General features: G+C 37.9%; 1 protein-coding gene and 1 long non-coding RNA gene across 2 annotated transcripts; one reads left to right on the forward strand and one right to left on the reverse strand.

The window, feature by feature from the left end:
• Nucleotides 1-567: 567 nt before the first annotated feature.
• Nucleotides 568-17,038, reverse strand: LOC121394265. The gene is made up of 2 exons (XR_005961600.1): nt 16,467-17,038; nt 568-3,281 (listed from the first exon to the last, which is right to left on the reverse strand). It is a non-coding gene; the product is annotated as an uncharacterized LOC121394265 (long non-coding RNA).
• Nucleotides 7,436-22,799, forward strand: prss56.S (serine protease 56 S homeolog). The gene is made up of 15 exons (XM_041564751.1): nt 7,436-7,547; nt 8,573-8,626; nt 9,553-9,742; nt 10,422-10,530; nt 10,662-10,821; nt 11,736-11,878; nt 12,729-12,888; nt 13,237-13,413; nt 13,948-14,108; nt 14,323-14,420; nt 15,046-15,220; nt 17,257-17,374; nt 19,920-20,003; nt 20,925-21,031; nt 21,805-22,799. Exons 1-15 carry the CDS (start codon nt 7,436-7,438, stop codon nt 21,976-21,978), a joined length of 2,022 nt encoding a protein of 673 aa, XP_041420685.1. The 3' UTR covers nt 21,979-22,799.
• The last annotated feature ends 2,810 nt before the right edge of the window (nt 22,800-25,609 follow it).

A 25,609-nucleotide genomic window follows, 5' to 3' on the forward strand; every position in this document is an offset into this window, starting at 1 on the left:
TGTCCACTGACTAAGCCTTTCCATGATCGTGTGACTAAAGAACCCATGCCAGAAATTAAGACTCATATATACCAGTAAAGAGTTGTTTTTAGGTTTTATGTTGACATTTAATGATGGCAAACATCTGGCCTATGTGAGCTATGGACAGGACCAAATTAGCTGGTAGAAACCTGCTTTTTCATGAAAGTGTTTAGAGCAGCATTTTCCTTGAACTTTGCCATATGAAGAATACAGTAGATGGTTTAAGATATTTGTCCGAGAATGAAAAATAACTTTGGGAGGAGCCTCAATGGAGGGATCGATATTGACAAAAGATAGTTGTTGAAATTACAGTTCCTGTTTCTCTACCTTCAGAAAACATATTTGTTATTTGCTTTTAAAGGAGAGACACTGACTAGATCAGCAACTATTTTTAAAGGCACAAGACCATCATTTAAAGCAGCAGTCCCCAACCTTTTTTGCACCAGGGTCCAGTTTTAAGCAAGACAAATATTGCAAGGGCCGGGGGGCACACATTTCAGGCACATAATAGATACACATAATAGATAAGTAAACACAAGCTAGTAGTAGTGCATGTATAATTTAATTAATACATTGTAATATAAAAAATAATACAATTCGCCAGAATCCAGAATCAGTGGGAGACCTGAGCTTGTTTCCCTGTAACTTGACTGTTCCATCTGGGAGTGAAGAGAGACAGTGACACATGACGTGTGTTTCCTATGTCCAGTCTATTCCATCATCTCGTTTTGGTTTCTGTCATTACAGAAAATCCCACTTCACAGAGTATGTTGGAAATGGAAGCAGGGTTTTCAGTGCTTTTGTGGCAATCTCAGGATATTCCGCCTTGACTCTATTCAAGAACACATGGAGATCTGAAGTTGTCGCTAACATAATTTTAAGGCCAAAAATATTCAAACCACAACTGAAGTCAGTCAGAGCCAATTACAAAAAGCTTGCATTGCCTCTGGGCTTCCAGCTAACCAGTTCAGATAAAGAGGATTTATTTTACTATTTAATACTTAACTTTTAATAACCATTCAAGTAAAAAGCACGCTACCAATAACACAAGACACACGCCTCCATACACATAGAACTGAAGCAGTGTGGGACTATGTCCCTAAAAACCACATATATCTAAAAACTACAAGTATATGGATGGTATTACTGAGCACCCGCTGCTTAATTTCAAGTCAAAATTGCAAATGCTCAGTTAACGCTACCCGTTAAGCCTATTTGCCCTCCAATCGTTTCCCAGTGGTACCTGCCTGTCTACGTGGGGAACGAGTGGGAGCTAATCACCCTTCATCCACCTATGCCGCCCGCCCTACGCGTTTCACCGATAGCTCGGCTTCCTCAGGGACATTTGCGTTTTGACTTGAAATTAAGCAGCGGGTGCTCAGTAATACCCTAGGCCTCATCACAAATCTGGGCCTGGGGGCGGTCAATTATATGGAGGGGCAGGGTTTTGACTCTGTAGGGGCAGGCCAGTGATGTCAAGGACAGGGTTATGATTGCCGATTGCCATATCAATCCAAGGTAATCCTGCCCATATTTCCTAATTTGGAAAACTAGGCAGACAGTTTTGACTTGGGCACCCCTTCCAAAATCCAATCTGTCTGGGTCAAAACCGGACAGGTGACAACCTTAACTAGACTTCACTATTTTATGTACCACTAAGGAGGATTAATGTGGAGCAGTTTTCCAGTTGACACTCATCAAGTGTAGGGACTGGGTAAGACTGGTACACTGGGAACAAACACCCGTGGCATGAGTGATACATATCGTAAATTTGGTGTGGGATGTGTAGCTATGCATTTATATGTTTGGTGTACAAAATAAGCACCTGAGTTAATGTGTTAAAGAGAGTTAAGCAGAGTTATAGTTCAGCCTGAAGACTACTTAATTATTCTGTGAGGATCCAGCTGAAGTGAGGGGTAACATGTAGCAGTGCCGTACCTATGAAAGCATCAGGAAAGGGTACCATCTATAGTGCTACATGTGTTTGATAGCAGATTGCATTAATTATTATGTTATTAATACTGACTGTGTTTGATTTTGCTGTGATTTGTTAGCAAAATATGATCAGCTTCTGAGAGAATTAGTTCATATTGGGAATTTTGTGTTTGTTTAACAGGAATTCTTTTTCAGGTGGACCTGGATGACAGCTTCAATAAGGGCAAATATACAGCACCAAATATTCTAAACTTTTATATGGGTAGTGGGTTCTACTGCAAACATAAAAACAATCTTTGACAAGGGACAACCCTTTCATGCTCATTCACTCCTGTGTCTGCACTGAGAAGCACTGTGTCAGACTGGATACTGACAGAAATGGAGCAGATTTTGGTGCAAAAATACATACTCGCAAATTTCTGCATATTTTGAGCAAGCAGAGGCAAGTGGATCAACTGATTAGGCTGAAAATCAGATCTGTGTGGCACTAGCCTTGGCCTTTGTCTATTAACAAATCATTATAGCAGCTGGTTTGCATTAATTGCATCATTTCTTATGGTATTTATAACAATCCTTGATTTTTAGGTGACTCAGTAACCTTAGCATATATGGATAGGGATTTGGGTTTGCAGTGGAAAAAGTTACACAACTTTTTTTTTCAAGGGTCACAGATTTTGCTATGAGCCCTATTACATCTTTCAAACAGAGCAAAAGGCTATAGTGACATGAACAGTAATGCAAAATTGATACACGGAGATGATAGAAATTATTTTATGATGCCTGTGAGGCACACTAACACTTTTGTAGGGCATGATAAAACTATGCAGAAATTAAAATTATACATATTCTTCTTTTAAAATTTCTAGTTGAAAAATACAATGGAAAAGGCTTAAAAAAGTTTCATGTGCCTTTAAGTGGTTGAGTGGTCAAGTTTAAGTAGTAAAGGCCTTTGTGTTAACTGACAACTAGCAGTTCCCTTCATCCTTGTCTTACCATATTCTTAGTCTTGGAACCTTTTGGCTTTCTAGCCATCTCCACTTTGGTTTACTTTAATGTACTTTTAAAATAATTCTGCTTCTTATGTTCCTGCTGGAGGACCGGAGTGATCTGAACCGACAACATTTCACTGATGAGTATAAAATTGTGAAAATGATCAAGAGCAGCGGCTCTTCTCTGATCAGCAGGGCACAGCTTTGATAGAGCCGCTTTCTCTGGTGCTGAATACAATGCCTCTATTGAGCCAGTGATGAGTACTCATGACCCCCTTCCTGATTTTCCTTTTTTCTCTTCATCCTTCAGAAACGTAGGCAGGCCAAAATGTTAAACTGAAAAAAACAACGTTTTGGAGCTGAAATAGGCAATCAACAAGCAAATGACGTCAAGATAAATGCTTCAGATTCATTCTAATGCCGCCATACCCAAGTCTCATTAACACATACGAGTCTTAGTGCACTGTAGACTTGGTCAAGGGATTATTTACTAAATGATATATAATCACCTTGTAAGAAGGTAATTTATTGTAGTGAGAATGCTCCTGGGCATGGAGGAAACAACTAAAGTAGTAGGAAATATTGCTGGGTGATACGAGTGATTCAAGAAATATTCATTGACCAGTGTTGTCCAACCTGTGACCCTTCAGCTGTAGTACAACTGTCAATATGAGTTGAAGCCTATTGAGGAAAGCAGGGATTGTAGTTTAGCAATAACTAATGTGCCACAGGTTAGATATCACTAGACAAATGGTTTTGAGATTTAAAAGTCCTGGTGCTAATGAACACAACAATTTTCTTCTCACCCCAGCCTGCAAGCCCCCACCTCCTCCTCCTGTCCTGGCATTATTGTCAAAGCCTTAATGAATTCAGCAGTTTACACAAATGCTTGGGAACTGTCTCTTCCATCCCTTACCCCCCCCCCCCCCCAGTGGTCCTGGACATATACAGCTCCGCTAACCATGCTGTGTATTGTTTAACTGTCAACTTGGAGGCGGTTCTGACTGAGACAAATGTAGAAGGGAGAGCAAAATCACATACATTGGGAGACAGAACAGGGAATATAGTTGTAGCACAGAAAGAGAACAAGAACATAGAACAAGCAAGACACAAATTAGGAAAGAAAGAAGAGAAATTGGCTGTATGTGCTTATAATAGATGCAGAGACACAATCAGTGATTGGATAATTTGATACACTTGGGTAATGCATTGTTAGTGGTAAAGGAGGCACTGTATCACTGAAACAGAAAGGGAAATCGGAAAAACAGGGAGGTTAGGTTTTACAGTGCAAAAGTGGAAACGTTCAAGACTAGAGGTGAAAAGAAGCTGAGGTTATTTGAAACAGCTGCATCTGAAGATGAAGCTACTGTGCTGGGCTCTGCTTCCAGTTCTAGACTTGATCCTTCAGCATTCTGATGGTGCTCCATTACACAAAGAGCAGTACAGGATGCCAGCCAATATCCTTCAAGGTGAGTGTTTTCTCTATATCGTATTGTTTTGTAGGGTAGGCACTCAAAGAGCAGTAGTAAAAACAGGTCTACATTGAGGTACAAGTGTGGATCACAGCCATACGCTTTTCATGTTCTTACAACACTTAATCATAGGTTACTCCATAATAGGCTATGATTAAGTGTTGTGAGAACACAATATAGACCTGTTTTTACTACTACTGCCTGGAGGACTGCTGCCTACCCTACAATACGGTGATGTCCGCTTCCTTATGCTGAAGGCTTAGGGCAGAGCACCTGAGCCTCCTCATTCACATGGTGAATCTCTCTTAAAAGAAATGCTTATATGATGATTTTACTGTTTCTCTTTATCCCAGGTCACAGTGAACTAAATGGTTCATTGGTGGATAGAACACATGAGCCCAACATTTGTAATGGTTGCTAATTGTTTCTTCAAAAGCAAATCTATCCATTTGCCTGCCTCATAGAAAGCAAAAGAGGGGGAACTACCATAGCCTGCATGCCACGCACAGCAGACTGTGGATAAACTCCAAAACCATTGACTCTGATTAGTAGCTTTATAGTTTGTGTCTTCCTACTGTATCTCAATAACCCTTATTTGTATGGAGTTACAAAAATTGTCTGTTTTTTATTCTTTTATCGTAGATGCTGCTCTACACATATTGTTCATAAAAAATATTAAAACATAAAAGGAAAGCACAACATGAAATCATTGCTTACTTTTGTCAACATATGAACAATCTTACATTTCTATTCATATGCATATTTTTATGTCTGTTGTTTTCTTTAACAACAGACAAGACTAATGCAGTAAGACCCAGGTGACTGAATCAAGAAAAAGGCTGTATCTATACACGTTATAACTATAAATATCCAATACAGGTATATTCCTGTCCAGTTTCTCATAGCAGTAATCAGATAAGAAATTGGACATCCCTTCCCTCATGATGGACATTGATGTTTGCTAATCAGGCCTGGGTCATAGTAAGCACCATAGTAATCATATCCTACAGGTGTCCAATTTGATGGGGTTGAGGCCATGGCTTGGTATATATGCAGGCAGATTGAGTTCTTCTGGTATCCACCTCATTCACACTGACACTAAAAAATTATTCTTCAAAATATTAATGTACATTAAAAGTAACCTATAGCTCATGTTGATTGTTTTTCACTGATAGGTCTGATTTTGTAAGTAATTGTTACTTGAAGTTCCTAAACCTGACTGTTTTGCCAACCTGACTGTCCCTTCTCAACATGTCGGTTAGAATTTCTCATGCTAGCAGACTACTGAAGCTCAAATATGGCAGCCCCCTCATAGAGGATCATGGAAGATCAGATGAATAATTTAAAAGCATCCGCAAATACTTTTATGGCAACATTATAGATCACATGCAAAGACAATGTTATGATAGATGTAAAAAAAAGGTTTAATTCCAGGTGTCAGTATCTCTTGAAGAGAACAACTTGCAAATCCAGTGGCTAGGTTTTCAGGTGGTTTAGATTGGCCATAGAAAAACATACTACCAACATATGGTTCATGTGCTGATATTGCTTCCAGAGACAGTTTGGAACCTGCCAGTTAGTTTTTAACAATGGACTTTGGCCATATAGTGTATATGTGCGCATCTGTGGCATATGAATATGTCTACATATATTTGTAGAAGCAAAATCTCATTGCATCAGTCCTTGTTCCACATTCAGCAACTTTTCACATTATGTAGGTAACTGAAGCATTTGCAAAAAGGAGTGTGATAAGCTGACAAAATAATGAACAACACTGTACAACAATAAGGCATAGATAGCAATAATGATTCCCTTTAATATCCAACTCTGTTTAGGAACTGTATGCAGTGTGTGCTATTACAATGCACGCTAACTATATTTTTCTCTCCTAAGTAAATGTTATGTCCTATGATCTTATAGCTCTCTCAGACAGAGGAACTCTGATCCTGGAGGCTGCATTGAAAACAGCACTCCAGGCTCTGGATGTAGCTGTAAAAGAACAAGAACAATATCAGAAGGTTTGCAACTCATGTGTCCCCTGCCTCTTTCCAGAATGCACCAACACAAGAGCTCAGTGCAGACGTAAGTGCAAGTTCCTTGCAATATTCACGCGATACTTCTGATTTTCTCAGATTTGCTTTCATCCGGTATGGTACCTATGGATTGGAGGAAAACTGATATCATTCTAATATTTAAAAAGGGATTATGATCTCAGTTTGGCAATTATAGGCCAGTAAGTTTGACATCTGTGGTTGGCAAATTATTTTAAGGCTTGTTAAGGGATCACATTCAAAATGTTGTCCTAGTGAATGGCATTATGAGCAGCAATCAGCATGGCTTTATGAAGGGTTTGTATTGCAAAACTTAAAGGGGACCCGTCACCCAAACAAAATTATCCAAATCCTATTTTATCATGTTAGTCAAGCAAAATGAACTTTAATTACACTGTATAAATTATTTGAATATTGTTTCCATCAGTCTGGGAACTCATAATTATAGCAACCAGGAAGGAGCCATTTTGTGGACACTGTTATTAAGGCAAACCTTGTATCATCTCAGAATCTTGTTTGTGCACCAGGGGACAGGGAGCCAATGTCCATCCCCATGCCCTGGTTACACAATTAAATCGTTAAGAAAGCTGGGGGAATGTAGGGAGAGCAGTGACATCTAGGAAGTGCTGAATGGAAAGTGAAAGTAATTGCTTGCCCCACCTCTATGCCTAGGCATAGAGGCGGGGTAGGCAATACTTGATTGACAGCTGATATTTTTAAATGAGTTTACAACAGCTATGAATGCTTTAATAAAAAAAAGAAATTAGATTTCATATTTAATTTAAGAAGGACTTTTATTATACAGATTTTTATGTCTGGGTGATGGGTCCACTTTAATAGTTTCTCTTACATGAAGAAATAACTGGTCCTAATTACAGAAAATTTCCTGCCTGAAGACTTAGAGCCAACATGTGATGTGATCCTGGAGGCTCATTCAGAATCTGACCCTCAAGAAAGAAGCTGGTCAATGAGTCAAGTCTGTAGCTTCTACCATCAGCGATGTCCTGAGGGGAACCTAACTGGTGACAAATGCATCCAAGCCATGGCTGGTCGGTGCCAACTGAAACTTGAGGAGTGCAGTAAGAATCTTAAGAATTTTATGTTCAGGTGTAAGAATGAAAACAAACATTTCACAAGGGCATGATAAACCTTTTCCAAGTTCCATTCAGATCTATTACTTTTAGAACACAGTTATAAGTGTAAACTTACATTGATGCCTAGAAAGCAGGTTCATTAGCTGTGCCCAATAGATATATGTATATATGTGTGTGTTTGTGTGTGTGTGTTAGGTATACAGAGTAATTGGGATCCCTTGGTCTAGATAACTTTTAAAAATACAAAATGTATGTACTCATGCATTTTGTTAAAAAACTGAATTCATTAGGAGATATTAAAATCCATTAGACTCCACAAAAACCTTTACGCGTTTCATGTTTACCCAGCACTTAATCATAGGCATGTCCTAATAAATTCAGTTTTTATCTAAATGCATGAATTTTGTATTTCTATATTTGCCTCTTATGGTCACTAGAGGTCACTCATGCATCGATATATATATATATATATAGGTGTGCTGATCGGCTAAACTTTGTTTGATTCTAGATAACTTTTAGTGCCAATTGTATCACACTGCAATAAAATTTGAACTAAATTGATGCCTACCAAATTTATAATGCGGTATTAAGTAAAATTAACAATTTCAATCCATGAAAATGAGTAGAAACAATACTCTACCTACTAGTTTAATGAAATTTGTTTATATGTGATCTTCAAACCAAAGGTGCCAATCTGAATACATGCATATAATTAAGTTTAAGTTACTACAAATTGGTCAAAAATCCCCCCTTAATGCTGGAGACATACAAAGTGGGATGGCTTTATTAACCTTGCTGTGTTGACATTGACTTCATGTAACTACACAGTAATATAATTCTTTAGCCCTTTGTGTGGTTTCAGACTGCACATGTATCATTAGGAAAAATTCTTACCTATATTGGTATCAGTTTATTATGCTTTGCTTCATATTAATATTCCAAAGCATATGTTATGCTATATACTGTAAAATCAGATATATATATATATATCTATTTTGTTTTGTTTGCAGAGCTAGAAATGAATATGGATTATTTAAATACCTCACCAGAAGATGGAAGTCCAGGTGAGAAATGAGGTAAACGACAAATATCATTAGATCACATATAGCAATGATGATTGATTTCTCAAGGTTCAAATTTGAATTTTTGCCACAATTCACTCTGTCCATCCTAACTTGGCACATTTGATCTTCCCTTGGGTCAGGAAACAGGATCATCAAAGTTATTTTTTTACAACCTAAACAACATGGGACACTAACTGCAGTTTGGACTTACAGATACACATGTTGAAATTTTGACACTTCTATTGACAACTTCATGGTCCTTTATTATTAATTTTTCTGCATTATACTACATGTTGATATGTGCATTACCTGAATTAAGCTCTATAGAGTGCGATACCTAAAATAGGAGGGGCCCCTTCTTGTACCTAACAGCTCTAATTGGTTTTAAGTGTTGTGATTCCCTGGCATGGTTGTCTAATAAACATTGCCTTTTTATTCATACACATGTTGATACAAATATCTAAGTAGTACTCAGCCGGTTCTAAGAGTATAAATCCCTTTTTTGAATATAACCTTTTTTGAAATACCCTTGCGGTTGTGGAGATACTCTTTTGGCAATTTCCGGTCCATATACTATTGGATTGTTGCTCAGTTTACTAAGAGAATTTCGAATATTGTTAATTTTTATTACTTAACTTTCATCTTCCATTCCCTTATTTAACCTACAGCCTGGTTGCTAGGGTGAATTAAACCCTAGCAACCAGATAGATACTGAAAATTCAACACTGGAGAGCTGCTAAGCTAAAATAAAACAAGCTAAATTAGTCTTAAAATATAAATGTCATTTTCATACTTAAAGTTAATTATAGGGTGAACTACCCCTTTTAAAAATGCTTTATTTAGAGAAATAGAATAACAAAAAGGAACATTTTTCTCTTCACTGGGCTGGACGTTTTTTTAAAAATATATTTTTTTCCTTGAACCAGTGACATGTGGACAGAAGTTCTCATTCACCATTAACAACACAGGTGCTATGGGCCGCATTGTGGGTGGGAGCATAACATCCCCTGGGTCTTGGCCTTGGTTAGTGAACATTCGACTAAATGGCGAACTGATGTGTGGAGGAGTCTTGCTGGATGACATGTGGATCCTTACAGCTGCACACTGCTTCACTGGGTATGGAATGAATGCTAAACATTAAAAGTGTCTGTTACAATTTTTGGGGTAAGGTCCAAAGTGGAAGAAAAAGGAACAAGCCACAATATTATTGGCGCTTTGCAGACAGTGCCCACAGGCGCAGGTCTGCATTTCATATGGGGTAGACTGCGGGAGGCACATAGAAATCCCACCCCCTATTCCCTAACTTGCACAAGTTGTAAATGAAACCCCTTCTGCCTGGCAACAATGCACTTTGCAATTTACCATGGAACTTTAAGAACATCAAAACCCCAAATGCAATTGCTTAAGGAATGAGGGGTAGCTTATGGGATCTTTGCAAAATTACATCTTATGATTTTTTATGACTCCAGAACATCAGGGGTTTATTTACCAACACTGGGCAAGTTTTTACCAGGGCAGTAACCCATGGCATCCAAACAATGTTTTGCTTTCAACTTTCTACCTGCTGCTGACTGAAAATGCTATTTAGTGATTGGTTGCTACAGGTTATTGCCCATGTGTAGTTTTGCTGATTGCTGATACATAAGCCCAAAGCTTGTATGTACCGATGAGCTGTTATTGAGTTTTATACTGCAAATATTACTAGAACAGCACTTTCTTATGCAAGTAAAACTGTGGCATTGTGGTTTCACTGTGCTGAGTTTTTACAACAATCCCTTTTCTCTCAATGATACAGAAATATTAATGAACTCCAATGGACAGTAGTGGTTGGTCAGTATGATCTCAGCAAGAGGGCTCAAGGAGAGAAGACTTTTCAAGTTAACAGGATTGTGATGCATCCAAAGGTATGAATATTTCTTCTGGATGTCACTAAAAGTGTGGCACAAACAGTGCTTACCACAATTCTACTTAGCAGCATATTTATTAGTACCATCTCAAGTACAACTCAATACTGATATGTGCATCATGTTTTCAGTTTAACCAGAAAACCTTTGATAATGACCTTGCCCTGCTGGAATTAAGCAGCTCAGTCACAGCTCCACAAAGTGCAAGACCTGTGTGCCTTCCACCAGTGCCTAAAGATCCAGCCCCTGGCACTAATTGCTATATTGCTGGCTGGGGCTCCCTCTATGAAGGTCAGTATAGATGCAGCATATATACAGTATATATGGAATTTCACTTAAACTATTATTGTTACTGTATATATGAAAGAGAAGCATCAAAAAGGGTCAGTTGCTATATCAACTGTATTGATAATAAGAGGGGAATGAATGACATTGAAATATGTTCACAATGCAAATCATTTTCCCCTTGTGTCTATTTCATATAACTTTTGTGAACACAGAATTATTTAATAATTTACTAACTTTCTCAGTTTGCGCCAGTAAGTTGGGAGTGAAGTAGAACTTACAGGATATGTGGTATGGAGCTTGCAATCCCTAATAAGGGTTGGGGTGGGGTTGAATGGTACCAACAGCATAATAGTGGAACCCAGAAATGTTCTTTGCTATGGGGCCTTATCATTTTATAACAAATTGTTAATTTGCATAATGAACAATATTACACTGCTAAATGTATATTTTGGTTGTTACAACATTTTTAACTTTTACACTTAAAACTATAAATAGATGAGCATAAATGCTACTAGTTGAATGTCCTAGTGCAAATTTTTTATTATTATATTTTATATTACCTGCTTTTGGTATCATGTAATAAAAATCACACTCCCTGCACCAAGTGCAAGAAACCCATAGGATCCAAACGGATGTTTGCTTTAAAGAAGAGACCATCCAGTGTTACCTGATGGCAGTAGTTTTTAGACTTTTTTGGATTTAAGCCCACCTTTGTATTCAAAAGTTATATTTCCAACTGGCCCTCTTCATAGCAGGTTTTCCTGCTCTTTCTCAGGCTTAAAGGAAAATATTGTTAATGCATGGATGGAAAATTATCTCACTGTATTGGGAAGATCTGTAAAAATATTCACTAATGGCAGCATAATGTGTATGATACCAGTAACATTTACATACATTGGTTCTCTACCAACAAACAGACGGACCCCTATCAGATGTGATTATGGAAGCCCGTGTGCCAGTTCTTAGCCAAGAAGCTTGTAGAGGGACCCTTGGGAAAGACATGCTAACCAGCACCATGTTTTGTGCAGGTTACCTGACTGGTGGGATAGACTCTTGTCAGGTAATTTAATGTTTTTACAGAGGAAATACAATGAGAATAAGCTTGAATGTTTTGACCTAGAATCTAGAGAGGACCATAATGTGAGCTACCCAACTACCCAACTCCAGGTGCTGTTATGCAGTTTGATTGTTTCAAGGCTATACTGAATCTGAACACCCTTAATCTGTATGGTTATTAATAAGTTGATAAACCATTCGGAACTATGAGGATCCAAGGAATTTTTAAGTCAGAGATCCAATGAATTTTTCAAGTCAGAGTACATTATGGTACATTATGGGGGAGATTTATCAAGAGTTGAATTCAAATTTCCGAGTGTCAAAATTCACACATTAGAATTTTAATACCCCTATTTGAATGTAAATTTGAATCTGGGATTTATCACACATCGACCATGGAAACAGTCCTAATTCTAATATTCGTGATATTCGCCACCTGAAACCTGTCGAGTTCATGTAAAAGTCAATGACAGAGGTCCATTGAGCCATTTGGAGATGTTAATCTTCCTGACATTCAAGGTTTTTTTTTTTCGGATAAAAACTTGAGTCCTACAAATCGATTTGAATACAATTAGAATTTTCAGGTCAGTACAATTAGATCGAATAGTCATAACATTTTCTATCTTAAATAACCTCCCAGTCAAATTGTGAGTATATTCGAATTAAAAGAAATTCACATGAATTTGAAATTCAACCTTTGATAAATGGGCCTCAACGTTTTTTTTCTTCTCTATGTCTGTAGATTTTTTGTAAAAGAGTAAAATTTTACAAAGAGAATATAGTGTACTTTCTTTTTCATACACAGATGCTTATTCTGACATTTGGACATAATAGTGACATTTAATCTCTTGTAGGGAGACTCAGGAGGGCCACTGACATGTCAGGATCCTATTTCCAAACAATTTGTTCTGTATGGAATCACATCATGGGGAGATGGCTGTGGGGAAAGAGGGAAGCCAGGAGTATACACAAGAGTCACTGCCTTCACTGACTGGATCAGCCACCAAATGAAGAGTAATGATCTCCACTAACTTACACTCCCCACTCACATTAAGTGACATTGTTATAATAAGTTGCAATACTGTATGGAGTAAATGGCTTTAACTGGTAGTAACAGTGTTGTATATTGATGTTAATCATTGGGAGGACCCATCCTATTTATTATTTGAATGTTGTTCTTTTTAAAGCAGAAACAATTCTGATATATAATATATACTGAAAATATCCCAATGCTGTACATACTACAATGTATATGGGATGGGTACCCAGAGTAAATATCATAATTTGTAAGACTCATTTATGTTTTCACAAGGCATGATAACATTTAGTTGCTCTTTTAATATTTCTTTGACTCCTCCACAGAATCTCCTCCAATCAGGGAGCCTACCTGCTTTGAACTGAGTGAGCTAGGCATCCTACATGAAAAAGGAATCAGCTCCCTCTGCTCTTTGTATAGACAGATGTGCCCTGCACCCCTCAGCCAAGAAGCATGCACACGTTTAACAGAAGAAAGGTGCAAACAGAAACAGAGACGATGTGGTGAGTTCTGAGACTGAAACAAAAATGTGAATCTACCTATCAAATATATTTATATGTAGACATATTCTTGGTCTCTCATCCCCACAAAGCAATATGCATTTATCCATTTTACAATAAATCACAAGCCACAGTATCGATTAGAATGCAGGTGAATGAGTGACCTCTTGGGCCTGCACTGCATCAGTAAACAGTATGCATCGATGGTAAGGAACTGGTGTACCTAATACAAGAACAATGCTTTCTTTTTGGAAGTCTGGAATGCTTTATTTCCACCACATTAAGGTGAATGCAGTAAAGGTAGGCTCCACAGACAAAATGTGTTTTCCCTATTATAAAGGAAATAAATAGATGCTAATATCTACTTATGTGGTATACTTTCCCTTAATAAAATAAATGTAAATGTAGACACATTTACAAATGCTGATAAGAAAATCGATTCAGTCAAGCACTGTGCCATTTGTACTGGGACTAACTGCAGATTCTTTAGACATAACAAGACTGGCTGTGAAATTATTTTCTTTATCTGTTCTCCAGACCTTCGTTCCTATCTACAAACCCTTCTCAGCTTAATGCGCAGGGCAGAAGATTTCTTGCAGCATAACGTGGATTTCTCATTTTTCACCCAGACGATTCCACAGTTCATGGAGCAAGTGTACAGCAATATCTTTACCTCTAGAGTCCGCAGGGACATTCAGGTAAGCAGCTCTTCAAATATCATACCCATTAGGCCTTTAAAAGGGAAATAATAGCTGAAAGCAGTACTGATTTCATAACATTGATATTGGTTTATACTTTTTGCATGTCCCTATTGAACTACAGTAATAATATAATATCAATGAATAAAAAATATAAAAAAATGTTTTAATTAAAGATTAAGTCCACTTTATTTTCTTCTTTGAAAAAGAGCAGATCCCAGAAACAGAGATAGCGGATGAAGAAATCAGACAAGATACGAGATCAGTGAAGTCTAATGAAACATCAGAACAAGCTGAAAATTATACAGACAGGTAATACATTTATACTGTATAAATATACAGTATAGATCAGAATGATATCAGAATGAAAAATACAGGAGTATATTTATTAAAGAGTGAAGTAGTGACATATCCTTTAATTTGCTACAGTATATACAGGATTATGGGCTCAAGCCAAATATGGGGTTGGAGTTCCTAACACAGGGTTGCATAGATTTTAATTGCCTTTTAAGTTTTGCCATGTTTCATTAATGACTGGGGTAGGAAGGGGCACCCACCTTTGGGATTCATTGAGGCTGTTGAGGTAGAAGGGGAAAAGGCACCACAAGATGCAGGGCTGCTCCTGCCACGAGGCAACGAGTGGCCAGTAACAAAGGGTGGCAAAAAGCTGAATTGCCGGGTAATAATGTGGAAATTCGGCTCCGCTAGTGCAGAGAGTGCTATTGCACTCATTGCACAAGCAAAGCGCCCCCCCCCTTGACTAGGAGCAGAACAGGGGGAGCAGCAGCCCCAGGATCGCCCCTAACCAGATGCTACTAAAACCATGGTTTATGATTAGGCGTGACCATACAGCTATATATTTGTTTGTCCCTATTTTTAATCCATAGTAAGAAAGTATGACACGTTGCTCCAGATTTGATGTTGTTCTCCTTTGCAGCAACAAGATACTGCAAAATAAAACATTTGAATTGCTATTTCAAAACTGGGGTCCAGGTGTGGAAGATTGGATGATAAAGTTGCGTAAGATGACGGTGGATGAGAATGCAAGATCATCACAACAATTCCAGACATATAAAACAAATATAGTAATGGAAAAAAAGCTTTTTCTTCAGGTAACATGTTCGATGGCAGATGGCAGACTTTTAGCTAGAAAGATGCTGGTTCCACAACTCTTTAGTAATATTGACCCTTTCCTATGGCTTTAAAGCTTCAGTATTGAATAAATGCAAACAACATATTTACATTTTGAAACATAACATTTTTCAAAAATAATTGTGAGTTTGTGCTTTGAAATAAAAAATATCACAGATAAAAAAAAAAAGAGTTTGTAGAATGGGAGAACTGGTCAAGTGTCTGAACACTTTTACAAGGCGCTGTATAATATCAATACAGAGATTTACACACATTTATAAATGAATTCATGTACATGTCAACTTATGAGAAAGCTTGTCTCTGCAGTCTACTGTGGTACCCAAATTTAGTTTTGAAGGGAAGCGTTTTGATTGAAACAGCAGCCTAAATAACCAGGAAGTTTCATTAATTGATGTTTCCCGTTTTTACTGTTTTGGGGAAAATCCATTCTGAAGCTCCAAAACATTCTTTCCAAATCTTTTTGCTAATTTCTTAATTTGTGCAATGTGTTTTTCTAGATATCTTTGGTGCATTCATTGTGGCAACCATGCTTTTATTAATCTAGGACAGCTGACAAGCATATGATTGGTTGCTATGAGCTACTAGACTTTACCATCCTTGAGTCACTGTGTATGTGTATATTAAAGAACTACTTTGTTTTCTCATTGAAATAGAGGACCCATATGTGGAGTATCATAATGAACTACAAGTTTCAAATCTTGTGGATATAACTATTCATTTTCTCAATAGCAATTGATATGAGATGATTCCCCAGCTGATACTGACCTAGAAGACTAAAAGATATAAGTGCAAAAAACATGCACAATCCGCCATTTTTTTGTATTGCACACTGCCTTCCTTGCATCTTGAAATGACGTGGGTCTCTGTTTAATTTCGAAGCACAGAGTCCTGTGGCTGCTCCATGAATACAGTGTGCCTGTATTTAGCAGGGCTATATTTAAGATTGACAGAGGCACATACTGTAGGCTCTTGCACCTCTGCCACATATCTTTTCAATGACCTCCATAATCTTTCTTTATATATTTTATAATCTACAGTCTGGTCATTTCCCAATGGGACCAGACTGTAAATTATATCCTTATAAACGGCGCGTTCTGACGCCAGAACGCGCCGTTTATAAACTTAAAGGGACAGCACTCGCAGCTGCTGCCATCGCCTCTACCCGACCTTCCCACCACTATAGCTTTCGGCTCTGCATTTGCTTACCTCCCACAACGCGCTCCACCCCCTCCCTTCGGCTTCTCTTTCCTTCATAGCAGATCTCACTCCAGTAAAAAATCTGCAGCTGCCTCACTAGCGTTCTCTTCTCCATTTTCACTCCCCCTCGCATCAACTATCTGAAGTCTCGCTCCCCCTCCCTCACCCTTCCAAAGTCTCGCTCCACCTCCCGTCCACTCTCTGAAGACTCGCTCCGCCTCCTTCCCTTGCCTTCACCTGTCTGTGATGCAGTGAAAGAAAATGTCACACAGTGCGGGAGCTAGCCTTCAGAGTGGATGGGAGGCGGAGCGAGACTTAGATAATGTAAGGGAGGGTGAGAGAGACTCCAGGTAGTGTATACGAAGGGGAGGAGACTTTGGTAATGCAGAGGGGGGGTGCAAAAATGGAGAGGAGTCCTGTGAAGAAAAAAAGGAAAGAACTACATCCCAGCTGTGACATGACCATAGCAAGAAGAAATAAAGGTACCCAGCTAAATATACTAAAGTATGTCATAATTTAAAAAGCAAAGAACTCGTCAGAAAGTACAAACTGAACCCAGAAATTGTAGATTATAATGAATAATGTACCCCCCACTGAAAATTTATAAAGATATTAATAGTCACCTCGGAGTTATGTGACCTGTATAAAAGCACTCGGCCTGCGGCCTCGTGCTTTTATATGGTCACATAACTCCTCGGTAACATAATTTCTTTATAAATTACAGTAGGGGGTACATTATCCACTATATAATTATCAACACCCAGTTTAATCAACTGTTATTTTTTACTCACTATTTTAGAGAAACGATAATACAGTGAAAACACTGGAAGCAGTTGGGTGGAATATGATTTACATGCTGAAATCAGAACTCAGAATGGAAGGAGCTGTAAATATCTACTTGGAAATGCCAACTTTAGGTATGACACCATTGATTGTTTGTCTAGTGCTTGTGACTTTTCTCCCTTGTGTGCAGGTTGCACACAAAGGTCCGGGGGCCAGATGGTGTTCATCCCAGGGTACTTAGCGAGCTTAGCTCTGTGATTGCCAAACCTCTTTACTTAATTTTTCAGGATTCATTGATGTCTGGCATAGTGCTAATGTAGTGCCGCTATTCAAAAATGGATCCCGTTCTCAGCCTCAAAACTATAGACCAGTTAGTCTGACGTCAGTGGTAGGAAAGCTTTTTGAAGGGTTAATAAAAATACTGGACTTCATAGCAAATCATAATACTCTGAGTTTGTGCCAGAATGGTTTTATGTGTAATAGATCTTGCCAGACTAACTTAATTTCTTTTTATGAGAAGGTAAGTAGGGACCTCAATTCTGGGATGGCAGTGGATGTGATTTACTTAGACTTTTCTAAAGTTACAATGATACAATGCCACACAAAAGGTTACTGGTTAAGGAATTTTGGCCATTCTGAGGTCATTTTGTGGCTACTAAAGCAAATAAAGTTCTGTCTTGCATAAAAAAGGGCATTAACACAAGGGGTGAAAACATAATTATGCCTGGATAGAGAACTGGCTAAAAGATAGACTACAAAGAATGGTGGTAAATGGAACATTTTCTAATTGGACCAGTGTTGTTAGTGGAGTACCACAGGGCTCTGTACTAGGTCCCTTGCTTTTCAACTTGTTTATTAATGACCTGGAGGTGGGCATTGAAAGTACTGTTTCTATTTTTGCAGATGATACTAAGTTGTGCAGAACTATAGGTTCCATGCAGGATGCTGCCACTTTGCAGAGTGGTTTGTCTAAGTTGGGAAACTGGGCAGCAAACTGGAAAATGAGGTTCAATGTTGATAAATGCAAGGTTATGCACTTTGGCAAAAATAATATAAATGCAAGTTATACACTAAATGGCAGTGTATTGGGAGTTTCCTTAAATGAGAAGGATCTATGGGTTTTTGTAGATAACAAGTTGTCTAATTCTGGGCAGTGTCATTCTGTGGCTACTAAAGCAAATAAAGTTCTGTCTTGCATAAAAAAGGGCATTAATTCAAGGGATGAAAATATAATTATGCCTCTTTATAGGTCCCTGGTGAGGCCTCATCTGGAGTATGGAGTGCAGTTTTGGACTCCAGTCTTTAAGAGGGATATAAATGAGCTGGAGAGAGTGCAGAGATGTGCAACTAAACTGGTTAGAAGGATGGAAGACTTAAATTATGAGGGTAGAATGTCAAGGTTGGGGTTGTTTTCTGTGGAAAAAAGGCGCTTGCGAGGGGACATGATTACACTTTACAAGTACATTAGAGGACATTATAGACAAATAGCAGGGGACCTTTTTACCCATAAAGAGGATCACCGTACCAGAGGCCACCCCTTTAGACTAGAAGAAAAGAACTTTCATTTGAAGCAACGTAGGTGGTTCTTCACAGTGAGGACAGTGAGGTTGTGGAATGCACTGCCGGGTGATGATGTGATGCCTTTAAGAATGGCTTGGATGATTTATTGGACAGACATAATATCAAAGGCTATTGTGATACTAAACTCTATAGTTAGTATAGATATGGGTATATATAATTTATGTGAAAGTAGGGAAGGGTGTGTGTATGGATGCTGGGTTTTCATTTGGAGGGGTTGAACTTGATGGACTTTGTCTTTTTGTAACAACACCGTTTGCATTAGTTAGGCAGACTTTGATGACTGTAAAGTCCTGCTGTCGTAAGCAGCAATTGAACTATTGTTGTGCCTCCTGCTGCTCCAACATTCATTTTGGCTCATATCCGGCAGTAGGGACATTGCCAGCTCAGCAATCTCCCAATAAATACAAGTGCCACTGAGATAATGCAGCCTACAGCACCAGAATCTGAGCATCTTTACTGACACTTCATTCATCTATTCAAAGCATTTCTGCAGCAATTGCTGGATTATGAAAATCTTTTTTCAGCTTTATTTTACTATTTCTTTCATTTTTTGTTTCAAGCCATTGTATTCTCAATTCTTTGGCTTTGTCCTATTCTCTGCTCTGCTCATCCCCTTCCTTCTGCCTGTTTTATATAGAAAAGCTACATACTGACTAACAATTAGTTGTCACCTTTAACATAAACATTTCAACTCTCCTGTATTTTTCATGAGTTATCCTGATATAAGCCCCACCCTGTTACCTGCTGTAAATTACTCCCAAAACTTAACTTGCCCTCTCTATTACAGTTAATTGAATTGTCTAATGTTTCAAAGCAGTGTAGCAGGGTACATGGCAGGGAGTGGGACCATGGCAGAATTGGGATGGGACTGGGAGCAGATCCTGGTTGGCATCAGTGTATACAGTTAAGGTATGACAGAAGATTTCCAGTGCAATTTTGTCAGAATCAGTGCTCCTGCAATAGCAAATTATAACCTCACTGCTGCATTTAAACTGGAATTGTATGAAAAACACTGAATTGTGGTAATGAACATGGTGACTTGCACTCTAAATTGCACTCCGCACTTATGCTCTTGACGATTTTGTTGTTATATCACAGAACCAAAGTCTATTACTTACCATTCCCAGAAAAGGAAGAGGGAAGTAACACGAGTGACTGAAGAGGAAAAAGAAAATGTGGGAGGTAACACAGCAATTTACTTTACACAGCAAATTTATAAAGGTTTGTAAAACAGCAATATCAGAAGACACCACATATTATGACATTAACATCATGCTGCATGGGGTTCAAGTGTAGGAGTTTCACATCTGGGTTGTGGTGGCCAGTAGTGATGGCGCATTTATTTGCTAGGCATGGATTAGCAGCGCATTACTGGACTTCGCTACCCACAAATGTTTTTGCGAAACTGCTGTGAAAATTCGGCATGGAAAAATTCGCTGCAAAATTGTCGCACGTCAAAATTATTCGCCGTTCACCCATTGACTTTAATGCATTCGGACAAAAGCGTTGCGCATATAAAAATTGTCACTGCGTCAAAATTATTTTGACGCCCATTGACTTCAATGCGTTTCGCGAATTTTTTCAGAGTTTCGAAAGGTTTTCAGCAAAGCGGGACAGATTCATCAATCAATAGGGGCCAGGGGGGCCATGAGGTTACTCAAGAATTTCTGCCCTTCCTAAATTTGTATGAACAATTTTACAAAAGGTTTAAAGTATCATATCTTCAATTTCTGTAGTAAATAAAAATGCACACCTTTTTATATTGCTATGAATTCTGTATGCTGATTTCAGATATGCTGTCAGACACTATTTATTGCACCATTTTGTATTATATTTACTCTAAACTCTTTTACTTTGAAATAGAGTAAACTGTTTTGCACTCCCTGCGACCCTTATGCTTTGCGCCTAAAAATACTCTTCAAAACATTATTGCCTGCGTGCAAATTTGCCAAGTGTTGATAAATGCTCTCCAAAACCCAGATTTAAATCTTCATGAGGATGAGATTTCCATGCGTAGGTCTCAAATCAACTGTTGACATAACAGAATGTATCTCAGTGAGCTACTGACAAGTATGCTTGAAAAATATGATTGTTTATATTTAGGCTGTGAGCTTCTAGTGGAAGCAGGTCAAAAAGTTCAGTCCATTAAAGAGAAATACAGATGGATCCTACAAGTGCCAGAGAGAGACCTCTTCATGAACTTCCAAGAGGTAAGAGGGATGGAAACCATCTTAAAAGTTCTAATGTAGGTGATATCTGGATATTGCTCAGAGTATATGATATCTCAGTATATATATATATATATATATATATATATATATATATATATATATATATATATATATATATTAGAGTCTCAGTATATATTAGAATCTGTTCTCTAAGCAGAATATATTTTCTTCTAAAGTTTTCTTTCAAGTACTTTTAAAAGTGCTCTTTCACTTCAGACAACTTTTCAGCATATTAAGGGGCAGATTTACTAAGCTCGAGTGAATAATTCGAATATTCGAATATTCGAATTTTGAAATAATTTTTTGGGTACTTCGACCATCAAACTGGTCAAATTCGATCGAATCGAATGATTCGAAGTAAAAATCGTTCGACCATTCGATAATCGAAGTACTGTCTCTTTAAATAAAACTTCGACTTCATACTTTGCCACTTTAAACCTACTGAAGTACAATGCTAGCCAATGGGGACCTTCCCCAGCACAAGTTTTTTTTGATTGAATAAAAATCCTTCGATCAATCGCTTAAAAACGTTCGAATCGTTCCATTTTTTTTGTTTAATCGAAGCTTTTGCGCTAAAATCCTTCGAATACCATATTCGAATTTGAAGGATTTTACTTTGAGGATCGAATTCAAGGGTTTTTTAATCCTCAAAATTCGACCCTTGATAAATCTGCCCCCAAATATAGTTTACTTATTTAAATTCACAATGGTGAACTGGATGGCCATGTAACATGTAATGCTTAATCTGACAGATCCTGGTGGACATGAACTCTAAGAATGCTAAAGGCCTCTTCCGAGCCCGTGTCAGGGTTCAAGTAGCTGGAAAGCCAACGTCCTTTATCAGTTTAGTGGGGCTGGAGACCAGTTCCCTCTATCGTAGCATGCCGGGAATCATTGCCCTGTCAATGGATGTCCTAAAAACCTAAAGTTTGTTTGAGATCACTTATGGAAAAAGGTGAGGAGATCATGAAGATCAAATGTACACCTGGGTGTGGAGCCAAAGAAATCCAAGGGATCAATTCTACACTGGAAGAAGTCAAAAAGAAGAGAGGCTTGGCCAGTCTAATTAACTGACCTTTGCTATGATGAAAGAAAGATATCATTTGCACAGTTCATTGTACTAAAATCCAGTAGGCAAATGCTTACACAAAATACAAACACAACTCATGTACTTTGTTAGATGCCAAACCCTTCAAAGCAATTTTGTGAGTGACAATGGAAAAAGAAAAATCTGACTGTGCTAAATGCAGTGCATTCTCATATGAGAGACATATTCTAATTCTTATTAGCAAATGAATTATGGTCTAGACCATCAAAATGAAAAACACTGATGGATTAGTTGTTCTGTGTTGTATGGAATGTTTATTATAATGAAGGTACCAAAAAGGAGATGCTCCCACACCAGCAGTAGATTTACTATGACTCAAGTGCAAGCTGCCATAGATTCTTTGATTCTATAAACAGTAACTGTGCAAACGGGAAGCATTATCTGATTTTCCCCATCATCAATCAGACTGATGTCAGGAATCTTTTATTTTGTTTCTGATAATTCGATTATTAGTCAATATTATTCATTCAATACATTTCTGCCATAACTTTAATAGCATCCTGTTATATGGTTTCCAGAACAGATATTGTTAAGCACCTATATTTGTGAACACAATATATAATTCTATGTACAATATATATATGAAAATATTTATTCATAAAATTCCATAGGAGTATTACATTTGCAGGACTAGAGTTATAGGTAAGAAAAGGTCTGGTCTCCCACTATGGGATATATTTATCAAACAGTGAAACAGGGCTCGCCATAGCCCAGTTTGACTGCTTTTACAAAAACACACCTTCAAACGTGGTGTGTACTACGTTATTCAAACTGATCGCAGCTGTTTCCTGGTTGTTAATAAAAAGAAAGCCAGAGTGGGGCTTATTTATAAGCACTTGGCAAATTTGCACCTGGGCAGTAACCCATGGAAATCAGATGATTAACTTTTTTCAGCCAGCTGCAGGTTGAGCACTGAAAGCAATCATCTGATTGGTTTTCATGGGTTACTGCCCAGTGTTTATTAATGACCCCAAGTATGTTCAAATTACAGTGCAACTGAATTATAAAAAATGTTGAATTAATCAATTTTGTGAGGATCATACTTGCATTCATGCATTTTGACCATGCCCATTTTTGTGGCCACACCCCCTAATTACCATGTTCATTTTACAAAATTCAGCAGGTTATGAAAGTTTGAACACATTTCTGTGGATTTTATGTGTTATTACAGTTTTGCTAATGAAGGTAAATTGCCCTTTAAGCTGCAAGTCACCATTTCCCCAAGAGACCTGCTTATCTTGTTACAATTGTTTCTGAATCTGCAGCGAAGGGTGAGTATGGAGTATGGGGCATACGAATATGTAAATAAGATATGGCTCATGACTGTGAAACGGCATATTTAATAAAGCTATAAAAGTAATATCAGAGAGCCAAAGAGCCCTTCTTAATGCAAGACATGCTGGGAAAGCATACATGAAACAGAAGATATTCACATGCCTCATGTTAAACAGCACTGCCTTAGAGGAACTTTAATACCAAAAAATGAAAGTGTTTTAAAATAATGAAAATATAATGTACTGCAGTGCTGCGTTGGTACAACTGGTGTGTTTGCTTCAGAAACTCTACTATAGTTTATAAAACTAAGCGCAATTGTAGCCATGGGGGCAGCCATTTCAAGGAGAAAAGACACAGTATACACAGCAGATAACTGATAAGCTCTGTAGTGTAAAATGGTATTCTTCAAAACTTATCTGCTATCTACTATGTATCCTCTGCTTGAATGGATGCCCCCAGGGCTACATAGTAGCTTGTTTATATTAACTATAATCGCATTTCTATAACAAACACACCAGTTTTAGCAAAGCAGGGCAACAGTATACTATAATGTAATTCCTGAAAACCTCTTTCATTTTTTAGTGTTACTGTTCCTTTAAAACCAAAAATGAGCAGCTTTTACCCTCAATCACATTTATTACTACTGAAAGCAGCATTTGTCTGTCCCTTTCTATTCTCTGCCCTGGTGGCTCAGAATGTTGAAACACAAGTTAGATTGGGTTGAAAAAAGACCAAAGTCCATCAAGTTAAACCCCTCCAAATGAAACCCAGCATCCATACATACAAGTACTTCAAGGGGGTCATTTATCAACACTGGGCAAATTTGCCCATGGGCAGCAATCCATGGCAACCAATCAATTTGCGGCATTCATTGTTCAACTTGCAGCTGGCTTTAAAAAGCTGATCACTGATTGGTTGCTATTGGTAACTGCCCATGGGCAAATTTGCCCAGTGTTGATAAATGAGCCCCAGTGACCCCGCCATACACTCACATAAACTATATACACTACTAACTATAGATTTTAGTATCACAATAGCCTTGTATGATGTAGAACAAACCGCTGATTAACAGACCTGTCTTTGCTGGGAACTAAGACTTTTCTTTAAAGGAGAACTAAAGCTTATCTAAAGAAGTAGCCTAGAAATGTTATACAGGTATGGGATCTGTTATCCGGAAACCCGTTATCCATAAAGCTCCAAAGTACGAAAAGACCATTTCCCATAGACTCTATTTTATCCAAATAATCCAAACTTTTAAAAATGATATACTTTTTCTCCATAATATAAAGCAGTACCTTGTAATTGATACAAATTAAGCCATAATTAATCCTTATCGGAAGCAAAACCAGCCTATTGAGTTTATATAACATTACATGATTTTCTACTAGACTTAAAATATGAAGATCCAAATTAAATAAAGATTTGTAAAAACCCTAAGTCCCGGGCATTCTGGATAACAGGTCTCACACATCTACATTATGTTTTGGGCTTCTGTACCAGCCCAAGGCAACTACAACCCTTTAGCAGTAAATATCTTTGTCTCTGAACCAGCAGCTCCCCATTTTCTTTTCTGCTGATTCACTGCACATGCTCTGTGCTGCTGTCACTCACTGAGTTTAGGGACCGACTCAAAATATACAGTACACATAGAATAGAAATGTCACAATATAAAGCTGATCAGTAATTAATACAGATTATTACTACATGGCAGCATCAGAATTTAATAATAAGCCCCGTAGCATCAGCTTTCATATTAAAGGACAATCTTAATTTCTGCTCAATAATTTGCAACATCCCTAAGCTTAGCTTCTCAAAAGCTGCTCAGAGCCACCTGAGCATGTGAGTGTCACAGACACTTTCCAAGATGGTGACCCCCTGTGATAAGTTTGAAGTCCTGGATCATTGCTGCTATTGAGAAGCTGAAACTTTAGGCTGGTGCAATAAGTTCAGTATATAAAACATGGCATTTTTAGCCACATCCATTTTTAGGGTTTAGTTTTCCTTTAAAAAGTAGCATGTAGGGGTTTTTCTAAAATAAATGTATATTGGAAAGTTGCTTAGACTTAAAGGAACAGTTCAGTATAAAAATAAAATTAGGGAAAAATTTAATGTATAAAGGTTTGAACATATTCTGAGCTGTCAAAAGAGGGACTGTCCCTCTGAAATGGAACAGT

Source organism: Xenopus laevis, chromosome 5S (assembly GCF_017654675.1).
Source record: "Xenopus laevis strain J_2021 chromosome 5S, Xenopus_laevis_v10.1, whole genome shotgun sequence".
Lineage (NCBI taxonomy): Eukaryota > Metazoa > Chordata > Amphibia > Anura > Pipidae > Xenopus > Xenopus laevis.